At 42.4% G+C, this 12,670-nt stretch overlaps 1 protein-coding gene across 11 annotated transcripts in view; it reads left to right on the plus strand.

Moving 5' to 3' along the window:
- smtnb (smoothelin b) overlaps nt 1–12,670 on the plus strand; it is a 382,571-nt gene that overhangs the window by 249,987 nt on the left and 119,914 nt on the right. For all 11 annotated transcript variants that reach the window (XM_085961407.1, XM_085961413.1, XM_085961405.1 and 8 more), the window contains 2 exons: nt 4,120–5,118; nt 10,804–10,862. In XM_085961407.1, the coding sequence (XP_085817533.1) occupies nt 4,120–5,118; nt 10,804–10,862 (1,058 nt within the window). The remainder of the gene's footprint in view (nt 1–4,119; nt 5,119–10,803; nt 10,863–12,670) is intronic.

Consider the following 12,670-nt stretch of genomic DNA (forward strand, 5'->3'; position numbering starts at 1 on the left):
TGTATGATTCAATGCTTTTTATCACCCTCGACAATTACCTGAACAGTTACAAAAAATATAAAAGGTATATATATTGTTGCTTGTTCTTTGCTGCCTGCTGAATTTCCCTACATGCTTCCCATCGTCAATGTTTCTCTTTTGTTGTTAAGACTTCTAGATTTGACATGCAAAGCACACAGAACATCTTCATCTTATTTGAAAACTTTTACGAAGGACAGCTGTGACTACTCATTATACCATTCACAAGCAGATCAAAATAGCTGATGCAAGAAACTGTTTTTTCCCCTCATTTTCCTTGCTGATTTTATTTTCATCCTTCCTTTCTTGAAGGCAATGCACTATGGATTTTATTTTTAATTCAGTTTCTTCTCTCCTCCCGTCTTCAGAAGACATTGCTTCCTTGCGGAGTTACAGTTCCATGGGAAGCAGTTTCCCTTCTTTACTTTGCCCAAGTAGCTATTTTTCATGTAGCCTTGACTGTATTAGCAAGCTCTTCATACATGGGGGACATCACAACTGAGCCCATTTCTTGTTCTTACTAAATGGCTACACACCATCTTTTATCTTCAATGCATCCCCAATAAAGTGAATAATTAAAGTGTCACCAAACTGCACATAAGCTGCCTGCACTTAGGCAAGTTGGCTGTGTCCCTCCAGAGGAAGAGCCTCCAAACTAAACTACTGAAAAATGCAGTTTGTTTGATACGGATTATCTCAAACAAACTGGATTTCTCAGTATTTCAGTTTGGAGATTCTTAGCACCTTGATAGGTTTCTGTGAGTGTCAAACACTTGACTGACCAAAAACTGTTGAGTGGACAGCAGTGAGATATTTCTACTCGTGAGGCTGGTTGTAACCTACATAGAATCATAGAATGTTACAGTGCAGAAACAGGCCATTTGGCCATCAAATCTGTGCCAATGTTTTTGTCCATGTGAGCCACCTATACTAATCCCAGTCTCCTGCTTACACTCATACTCTTTAACATTCCTCTTTTCAAGCAGCTATCTAAATCCCTTTTAAAAGAATTTATGGACTCGGCTTCAATAATAGTTTGAGATTTCCACATTCTAATCGCCCTCTAATTTTTTTTTAACATCCCCTTTAATTATTTTTATTATTACCTTAAATGTATGCACTCTTGTTACCATCTCATCAACTTCAGGAAACAATCTATCATTATTAACCTTATTATAACCCTTCATAATTTTGAAAACCTTTATCAGGTTATCTCTTGACCGTCTCCGCTCTAGTGAAAAGAGCCATGACTACTTAAATCATTCATCATAACTGCAAAAACCCATCCCTGTAACATATAGTGAATCCATGCTGCAACTTTTCGATTGCTTTTCTTTTGCCAAACTGCACACAGTAGCTCCAAGCAGGAAAGCAGCTGAAATCTTGGGTTGGCGGTAAGGCTGCAACATTACTCCCTGCTTGGAGTGTGGGATTGTAGAACCCCTAATACTCCAACTGCAGCCTAACTAAGATAGTACCAATGTTATTTAAGATTATAGTTGGCCAAGGCAGAGTGTCGTCAAACTAATCAATAATTTTAAAAGCTTTAAATTCCTCGGAGTCCACATCACGGAAGACCTCTCCTGGTCCCTCAACACCTCCTCTCTGGTGAAGAAGGCCCAGCAGCGCCTATATTTCCTAAGGAGGCTGAAGGGATGTAATCTGTCACCCCTGATCCTCTCTAACTTTTACCGCTGCACTATAGAGAGCATCCTGACAAACTGTATCACAGTATGGTATGGCAGCTGTAGCTACTATGACCGGAAAGCCCTGCAGCGGGTAGTCAAAACTGCCCAACGCATTACCGGCACCCGGCTACCGACCATAGAGCACATATACCAGAAACGCTGTCTATGGAGGTCACGGTCCATCATCAAAGACCCTACCCACCCCAGCCACAGTCTGTTCGCCCTCCTGCCATCTGGGAGATGCTACAGATGCATTCGCACCCGTACGACCAGATTTAGGAACAGCTTCTTTCCCAGGGCTGTCATCCTACTGAACTCCACAAATAAACTCTAAAGCCTGCACATCTGCCAATGCACTTTATTATGGTTATGTTTATGTTAATATACTACAAGCCAAATGTATGTTGAATGTTTAAATGTCTTAATCCAAATGTACACTCTCGGGAGCCGCAAGCCTACATTTTGTTGTACTGCACTTGTGCACTAACAATGACAATAAAAGTTGATTTGATTTTGATTTTGATAAGGAAAACACTTGGTATAGCACGTGATGTTGGTGCATTTTCATTAGTGAATCTATATCATATTTCGCTGCTGGCCAGGATATATCCTGTTGTGGACTTCAGTGTGATGGATACTCTGTATTTATTAAAATTCAATATTTATATGCACATATAATGTATTTTTGCCCTCATTTTTGTACCAATTCTGTTCCTACTCATTCTCCTCTCCTGCAGCAGTTAACTAATTACTTGGGTACTATTCCACAGGTGCACCCATTATCAACCTGTGACCCTAGACTATTAGCGAGAAATTTGGAGTTATGAAGCATCACATTCTACCTGACTATTGTCCTTGATATCCACATGTACACTACCATCAGAGGTTATTGGATAATGATCAGAAACTGAGTTTTTAATCTAGTTTTTCACCTCTCCCAGGAGATTATACAGCTTTCGGGTGGGGTGGGGAGTGTATATATTGTAATGCACAAGCCATTGCAGCTGTGTGAGACAGGCTGAATGGACAATGGGTCTTTTCCTGTCGGTCATTGCTGTATTTTCATATGAGTTAGTTGATTTCAACCAGGACAGTGATCCACACACAAGCATTTTTCAGTAGGGATTAATGAATAGTGGTCATGATTGAGAAACCTGACTGATTTTTTTCCCCCCATTCCTAGTCGAGGGCACTAATGACAATTATAGCACCCCTACCACCATCCCTGCAGAGAGAAGCTAACTGAGTATAGACCAGGAATCAAACCACGGACCTTCTTAGTGTTAGCCTTGGTTCAGTGATAGCACTCTCATCTCTAGATCACAAGTGGGTTCATGCCCCACTGAACATCATCCAGGCTGACACTTCTGGCAGTACTGAGGGAATGCTGCATTATCGGAAGTGCTGTCTTTCAGATGAGAAGATAAACTGAGGTCACGTCTGCTCTCTCGGGCAGATCCCAATTTAGAATTGTATACACTCTTTCCAAATGGTGCTTTCCCATTACCCACTGTTGGCGCATTTCTATGGGGGCCCAGGAGAGTTCTCCTCAAGAACATTTTTAATTTTTGCTTTGAAATGATGCATTCTGGTTAATTCTAAACACTTTAAACCTCGCAATTAATAGATTTCTTTATCTTTTAAAAAAAGGGAAAATAAGCGATATTTATCTTTATCCATAGTCAACAGATAACATATTCACTTCCGGCAAAATCTTCCCAGTTCCACTCTCATCTACGCAGAGACACTCTCCTCCTATGACCCTCTCCTCTGAGTTCACTGAGATACTCACAGAGGCTCTTGTACTCGCCAAGCCCCTTTCAGTGCAATAAAGCCCCCTCCTCTCTCCAGTTCACAGAGACACTCTGCCACTTCGCTATTGCCAGGCCTTGCTGAGCTCTCACCTGATGTGACTGGTTCCTTACTGGATGTTACTACAGTAGTCCCTTTCAGGATTGATGACTGAATGTTAGGTGGGAATTCCCACCTCCAGCACAAAGTCCAGTCCTGGAACCAAGCAATGCCAGGTACAAGCTGCAGCTGACACCAGCAGTGAGACAAACATTAGTGAATGGAGCACAGCGACTTTTCAGCCAGAACCCTTAGGGCATCAGATAAGCTATAATATTTGCATACATATATTGCTGGTCCCCACTATTTGAACCTGGTCTGCTGCCCACCCTCAGGCCCAGCAGACATTGTGAATTGTTTAATGCAAAGAATGTTCATCCAGTAAGGATCCATGTGCTTGGTTATATAGATGGATTTCCACAGTTTCCTGCCTATTAAAAAAAAGACATATTTTGTCATTAGATTATTGAGTTGTAAGATAAATAGCACAGGGCCATACTATTACCTAGAGGTTTTTTTGTGCTCCTGAGTAAATGGTCTTCATCCTGTGCTTGATTTTCAGAAATAGCCAGTGATACACGCATGAACAGCTCACCTTTCAGGAGAACCAACTCTGTACGAGACCGAATGAAGAAATTTACAATGGACTCATCTGACCAACCTGTTGAACTTGGTACAAACTTTTCCACTCAGAAGAGAAACCAGCTGAATGAAGGCAGAAGCAGCAGAATTCTGCAGCAACAGCAGCTATTCTCAGGCAGCCCTGCACTGAAAATAAAAGAAGTTAGGACTTTAGGTTTGGAAACATCTTTAAAAGGCAAATCTGCTGATCTCAGGGATGTGTGGGAAGTGGGCAACTCTACAGAAAAAACAGATAAACAGATTGAATACTTACTGTCCAGTAGAAGTAACAAACTCACAGGCTCAAGTAAGAGGAATGGGATAGAGCGGGACAGGTCTGCATCACTGAGAGAGAGCTCTGTCCAAAGGAACGGAAAGGATTCACCACAATCTGGTTATAGCTTGACTTATAACACTGACAAATCTAACTTTGCAACTCCAGAGGTGCACAAAGGCTGGCCTAGGGCAACATCTTCATCAGTTTCTTCTTCTGGAAGCTTAAGTCATTCAATTGCATCTGGAGTTCCTGTAGTTGAATCAAGTAAGCCAACATTACCCTTGCTGTCTTTTGATAAGGACTGCACTAAGAAACCCCTCATGCAGAACACTGCTACTGATAAATCATACATCAGGACTCCAGGGAGGAGCAACATAAGCAAGTCACAGATACACCAGCTTGCGTCAGAAAAGGACTCCAGTAAAACCCACACAGACAGCTCAGTGCACTTAGACCAACTCAGCTCTGCTAAGCACTCAGACCTGCCTGCTACACCATACAGCCACTTTCAGCGAAGCTTTTCCAGACAAACGGAGAAAGAAAAAAGACTGAACAACAACGAAGACAACATGAAGACACTTGTGTCAATTGAAATCAAGGAGGGACGGAACCCCAACCTTGTCTCTACAAGGATCTCTGGCGCACCTTCCTCACAGAGGGGAGGTATGTACATTTAGGGATGTCTGTCTGTTTAAAGTAAACAGGCATATCTCAGTGTCTCAATAATTATCATTCCACAGTTCCACAAAGAAATTGTTTTAACATCCATTTCTTTTTAATGCTGTACTGGTTTTGCTTATATGTGATGTATTGAGTTTTTATTTTTATAAAACATTTGCCTTTTATTCAAGTAGCACACTGCTACTCTGTGCTAATAGTGAGTCATGACCCCCTTTGGTGATTTTACAGCAAGCTTTCTGGTGAGGTAATTTTCAGAAGTATTAAATACTTTCTGTGATCTGAGAAGTTTGAAATGAAACAGACTTTTTCCCTTGGTCCACATAAAATAATATTAGCACATTGCATGACGTCAAGCGTCCAAATGGCTGTACTTCAGATGTGAGGCAGGACAGCGAGCTTTGTCAGGCATAACAATCAAGTACAATCCTGTCTACACACGCACACTTTCCAGTAAGTGTTACTGAACTCTGGCTGATTTGTTTTGTTTCCACTCCCCAGCCCAGGGATGTTGTGGCCAATTGTAGTGTTCACACTGCTAACCCAGCTAGATCAGCTCAGACCTCACATTATTCTTGTGATGTTATTTAATTCCTGGAATTTCTCCCCAATTTTTCTCATTTCACTGGCCCATGCAGAACCTGCAGCCAAACTGCTCCCAGGATACATACCCTCCAATAAAGGCACATACTCGTTTTACTGACCTAAGGGTCTTTGACCAGGACACACACCTTCAGCCTCTGAGAGGGCAATAGATGAATGGCATTTTTTGGGTACCGTCAATGCTGCTCATGGCTAACTGCCAGGATATCTTCATCAGCACTCCAGGGAGATCTAATCCCAGTTAAAGCATTGTCAATAGACATCTGTACTACTGCTGTCACTGTTTTGGGTGTATTAGTTTTGGTTGGATTTTGCAAAGGCTACCAAGTGAGAAAAGGCGGCTGCTAGTGGCTGCTGTGAAGGGAGTAAGGAAGAAGTGAATGCGTATTTGGACTGAGAATGAGAGATGGTATAGTATGCCTTTGTGCTGAGTAATGAAGGATGAACCTTGTTTGGTTCTACTGTTACCTATCCGATCGTAGCCAAAGCATCTCCAGCAACGGTTTCTCTTCCCATTCCTGCACAGTTATCTCCAGAGTCTCCCAAAGCACCTTCCTCTTCCTTGACTACATTCTGCCCCTTGGCGACATCATCTGCAGACATGGGGTCAGCTTCCACATGTATGCTGATGATACCCAGCTCTTGCTCTTCATCACCTTTCTCACCCTCTCTGCTGCCTCTATGCTGTCAGTCTGCTTGTGTGGCATGCAGTCTTGGAAAGCTGTAATTTCCTCCATCTAAACATTGGGAAGCCATTGTTTTCGACCCCCACCACAAACTCTGTACCATTGTTACTGATTCCATTCCCCTCCCAGCCACTGTATCCGGTTGAAGCATCCCATTCAATCCTGAGCTGAGCTATTGATCTCATGTCCTCTCCATTACATAAACCACCTACTTCCACCTCCATACCATCATCTGCCTCGGCCTCTACCTCAGTCCATCAACTCCTGAAACCCTCAACTGTGGTAACATGGACCAGTTGGGCCGAATGGCCTGTTTCTATGCTATAATTTCTATGCCTTTCTTACCTCTGAATGCAACTATTCCAATGCTCTCCTGACCAGCCTCTCTCCTCCATAGACTTCAGCTCATTCAAAGCTCTGCTGCCCATATCCTGCCCACCACCAAGTCCCACCACTTGTCCTTGCCAGCAAGGTATTCAACTATGGAAGGATCCACCAAACCCAGTCCTGTGCTTACACAGCTAAGCCACAAATGCACACTTTTCATCAGGGGTTACTAGATAACAGGGAGGAGTGCAAATTTAATATAAAAGGAGATGGATTTAAACATGAGGATAAGAATTATAAATTTGAGGTGTTGGGGGACCAAGAACCAATGTAGTAGCCTTTTCCTATGTCTGTAACCTCCTCCTGTGCTAAACCTCCCTTGAACTCTCTGTTCCTCTGACTTGTTGTGCATCCCTTTTACCTTTCACCCCACCATTGTAGACCATGCCTTTAGTTACCTAGGTTCCACATTATGTTTATTCTCTCCCTTAACCCCTCTGCCTCTCTACCTCCTTCTCCTCCTTTAGGATCATCTTTAAAACCCACCTTTGACCAATTAGGAGGTTACCCCTCCTAAACTCTCCTTCTTTGGCTCATTGTCCATTTTTTTGATTATACCTCTGTGAAGCACTTTGGGCTGTGTTTCTACTTTAAAGACTCTATATAAATACAAGGGCCTAGAAATTGAGTGGGCTTTGCGCCCATTTTGCAGCGCTAGAGGTCATTGCGCTGGACTTACAGCCGGTTCAGAAATTCCCTGGGGCCCTACCATCGGCGGTAGACCGGTTGCGCTGCGCCGGCACCGATGACGTCATCGGTGTGCGCAGCGTCCCGGTTGCCGTGGTGACGGGCCCCAGCGCCGAAATTGAGTTGCGGCCGCCTCGCCCGTGGCAACCGCAACTAAGACTCTGGCAACCGAGTCTTACAGGAGTTTGCGCCGGCGCATTAAAGTCGCGCGGCGGCCGGCCGCTTTACCGCCGGCCGCCTGCCCGCACCTCCCTCCCCGGACTCCTCCACCCCCCCCCCGCGGAACAGATGCTTCTGGGCTGCGAGCCCGGCACTTCCCCGAGGTGCCGGGCTCATTTTTGTGAAGATTTTACCGGCCAGCGGGCGGGTGCAGGCAGCTCCTCCTTAACTGAAGGAGGAGGCCTGCACTTCCCGAGCCTGCCGCACCGCATCGGGCGCCGCAGCGCCGGAATAGCGCCGCAATGCGGCAGGTAGCGCCCATTTTCAGGCGCAAACACCCTTCAGTAGCGCCGGCAGCCGTTTGGGCGCGGCGCTACTGAATTTTTGGCGCGCGCAGGGGGACTTAGCGCCGGCGCTAACTTTCCGGCGCTAAAGCCCTGGCGCGGCGCCAACTGAATTTCTAGGCCAAGTTGTTTCTTGATTATTATGACTATTCCACTGAATGTGGTCTTCTCAAACATAATTGTACTGAATGTAAGAAAAGGTTTGCAGGGAGGGTCTAGCCACAAGACAATAGAATTGAATGAGATCTGCTATTTTTGTTTTACTATTTTCTCCCTTCCTCATAAAGGCACTGACATTCACTGGTTATGGTTCAATGGACACCAGCCAGCCTCCAATACCTTTCCCAAATGGTCATCCCTAATGTGTGAGCTTAAAGAATGAGCTGGCAAGGTATTCAACTGTGGAGGGATCACAACCAAATCCAATCCTGTCCTTGCACAACTAAGGCACATAGCACACATTTCATTAGGGGTTACTGGATAACAGTGAGGAGTGCAAATCCTGGCTGATTTCAAGTAGTTCAAGTCAATGATACCAATTGTAGCCCCACTGCTGCTCTCTGGGTGAGATCAAGTAACTCAGTATAGACCACCCATCGAATCTGGGACCTCCTAATATGTGTGGCTGATTTTTTTTTTTACCACTGGGTCATTGGAAGAATGTCAAAGTCCACAATACACAGAGGCAGGCATCTTGCAAAAAATGGTAGGCTGTAACACAGTAGGGAGTCACATATCTTCCAGTAGTAAATATGGGAATGCAGGATTCTTAAACGGGCACTGTCATGTGGTATGACATTTTAACGAATCTATTTGTAAATCTGGTACAGTAATAACATCACATAAGCAAAATTTTGTTTGAAGTATTATAAATAGATACTCTCCAAGATAAGAACAGCACAATAGCTGCATATCACTTTTGTCTCGATACCACACACATGCAACACAGCAATGTTTTTGTGACGCAATGATGTGTTAACATGATTTGTGTTGCAGTATTTGACCAGCAGAGAAAAAAGGTTTGCTAAACATCTTGTTAAGACTGTGCCCATTAAAGCTTTAAATAAAATTTAAATGAAGACAAAAATAAGTTTGGTTTGGAGGTGTATAAAATAAAATTGGAATGATATTATCAGAATGAAGAAATTAACGTGCTCTCCACGGAATATTCAAAAGTGTTTAAAAAACAAAATGGCAAAAGTACATTCAAAAACTTCGTCCATTAGCAGGTACAGTGTTTGCCACAGTGCTGATGAAAATTGAAGTCAGTTTTCAGAGCGTGCTATTCCAGGCGCTGGGCATGTTTGAAAATTTTCAGATATGGTGGTGCCTCTCTAAATGAAAATATAAAATACTGGAAATCCACAGACGGTCAGTCTAAAAAAGAAAGATGTTTCAGGATGGACCTTATGTACAAATGTGTTGTGAAAAGGGTCCACTGAAATGTTAACTCATCTTTCTCTTTAGATACTGGTCAAACTGTTGTGTGTATATGGGGATCTGGCGGGAAAGTGGAGTTGAGGTCGAAGATCAGCTATGATCTTATTGAATGGCAGAGCAGGTTCGAAGGGCTGTATGGCCTGCTCCTGCTCCTAATTCTTATGTTCTTATACTTCCAACATTTTTATTTATAATTAAGTTTTACAGTATTCGTGGATTCCTTTTTTACCTCTGATGCTTTAAATGTTTAGGTAGTGTTACTTCAGTATCCTGTCTATCTTATATCCTGTTCTCTTTGTTATTTGATAGTGGAGCTCAGCCCAATTCCCTTCAACAACAAAGATTTTACAAACTGTTGATTAGATACATTCAACTTCTAGAAGTAGTTTACAGTAAATAAATATTCTCTAATTATATCTGACCTAAAATATTACAGTGAAAAGTAGTGTAGCATCTATTCAGCTACTGGTTTCTTGTATTAATTTGTTCCTTAACTAACTATATACTGAAGATAGAACAGCAAGGATATGCAGAACCAATACGAACCTAGATTTTCTGGTGCGTTTGTGTGCACTTTACTTCCAAATGGCAAGAAACATGTGAGATACTGACCAGAAGTATAACGTGATGCCACTGATTAAATTAAAAGCAATAACTGAAACATGTTTGCAGGTGGATCAAGATCAGCAATTAAATATTCCTGGGTATAAAATGTTCAGGTAAGGAAAGAGGACCAGCAACAACAAACTGCATTTATATAGTGCTTTTAATGTAGAAAAACATTCCAAGGCACTTCATAGAAGAGTAATTAGACAAAAATTGACACTAAGCCAAAGAAGGAGATATTAGGAAAGGTGACTAAGAGCTTGGTCAGAGGTCGGTTTTAAGAAGGGTCTTAAAGGAGAAGAGAGAAGTGAAGAGACAAAGAGGTCTCGTGAGGTAATTCCAGAGCTTAGGGCCGAGACAGCTGAAGGCACGGCCACCAAAAGTGGGGTGGAGAGAGCAGGGTTGCACAAGGTCAGAGTTCATAGAATGATACAGCTCAGAAGGAGGTCATTCGGCCCATTGTGTCTGTGCCGGCTCTTTGAAAGAGCCATCCAATTAGTCCCACTCCCCTGCTCTTTCCCCAAAGCCCTACAAATGTTCCCCCTTCAAATAGTTAGGAGTTGGAGGAACATAGAGTCTACAATGATGTATCTATAGCTTCTTTGAAGAATATTTTTTTTAAAAGATATATTTGTTTAGCAATTCTCTGTTCTGATATAATTACAAAATTTGAATCTGTACGAGGATAATTTGATCGGTATTAAGGTAGCTCTGATAACAAATGGTTAAAGTCATCTTTTTTCTGTTCTTTTTCTCAGAGCTGACATTTGGTTTGAGAGCGACACCATTCAGAATGTCGGGTCCCAGCAGCATGATGGTAAGCTTTGCACTACTACTACCGATAAACTCATGTAATATATGGTTCATCTTGGAGCTGAATCATAAATATTAAAAAGCAAGATGAGGCCAGAATTGGTCGGGTATATGGGTTCATGCTGATGACTTCCCTCCGTGATCAGTTCTCAGTTTCGGCTGTGGCATTGTTGCGGGAGGAGTTAATCCGAGGACTCTAGTAACGAAAGGTATTGGCACAGGCTTGGTAACAGGTCACCTGTCTATCTTTGGTAGTGTGGAGACTCACAAAAGAAATGAAGTGGGAGAAACGTGTATATTTTTTTTTAAAGTACAAGTTCAACAAAAGTAAGAAAGATGTTCTCTGCTTCCTAAACTTCCTTACTCAGAATATGACTCTATAAGAATTCAATTGATTTTAGGCAGGAAATGGTTAAGATACTGTGTTTATCTCTGGGAAAGGCTGGTCTGCAATAGATAAGTGAGAATTATGAGGCAGTTACACAATGAAGTGATTCAGGGTGAGGTCATAAACTGGTAATGAACCTCTGTATGTGGTCTGAACCCTGACACTGGAGAAGAGTATTGTCGCTTGCTCCTAAATGCACTTTTCCCAGAGTTTAAAAAAAGATACATTTATGCCAAAAACCAAATAATTTGTCTGAATGCTGGGCTGATCAGATGAATTCTTGTAACATCTGTGATTTATGATTATTTATGTGAAATCAACAAGTGCCAAAAATATAAGCATTCGTTATATAAGCAATTGCTAGATGTCCATCATGGAATTCATGAAAGAGTGTTGCAAAATTACTGACTTGAGTTATTTACATGAGATGTTTCTTTTCTATGAATTGATAGCTTAAGTATGAGACACATGCATAAAATGATACTAATTAAGCACAGTTGGAATGTTACTATATCTTAAAGGTGTCCTTAAATATATTCAAGAAGGAGTTGGATATATTTCTTAAGGCTAAAGGGATCAAGGGATATGGGGAGAAGGCAGGGACAGGGTACTGAGTGTGGATGATCAGCCATGATCTCATCGAATGGCAGAGCAGGCTCGAATGGCCTACTCCTGCTCCTATCTTCTATGTTTCTATGTTTATCTTATTTTAATTTATACATTTTTAAATGAGGAGGGAGAAAAGAGAGAAATGTTGAGGAAGGGGATGCATTCCCTTCCTCGACATTTCTCTCTTTTCTCCCTCCTCTTTGCCACAGGGTTTCCCTCGCTTACCTCTCCCTTTCACAACAGGGTCTTGCTTTATTCTCTTCCTCCCCATTAAAGGTTCTTAGGGTGGCCTGGGGAGAAAATTGGTAATATGTAGACCCACAGTAATGTTGATGAAGGTTAGATCCCGCTGCGCTAGTACTGGGACACTGCCCAGATCTCATAGCAGTTTTAGTTGCTTCTTTCCCTGTTGTGCCGCACCATGGATGATGCTGAGACAGACTTGCCCTGAGGCTCGACCTCAACCAGAAGCCAGTGTGTAAACTTGCACACTCCCCACCCAACCTATTACACTCTATTCTAATTGGGGGGTGGGGGTTCTTTTGGGGAGGGAAACAGTAATTCTTTGAAGGATCAACTGCCTTTTTCATAGTTAGTCTGATTTAAATAGGGTTTGTAAATAAGCCAAGTACTGTCTTGAATCCATGTGTTGCAGCTTGTGGGACTTTCTTTTGTACTTTCTAAAATAAGCCGGAAGGTCATTCTCCTCTCCCCAAACAAAACACTCATTTGATTCTATTGATTAAGATATTCACAAACTTAAAATAATACTCTCAATGGACCAGTGAATAAAGCCCCTGCCTGGTGTGTAGCAA

Source organism: Somniosus microcephalus, chromosome 19 (genome assembly GCF_052327205.1).
Source record: "Somniosus microcephalus isolate GS21.2 chromosome 19, FLI_Smic_1.0, whole genome shotgun sequence".
Classification (NCBI taxonomy): Eukaryota; Metazoa; Chordata; class Chondrichthyes; order Squaliformes; family Somniosidae; genus Somniosus; species Somniosus microcephalus.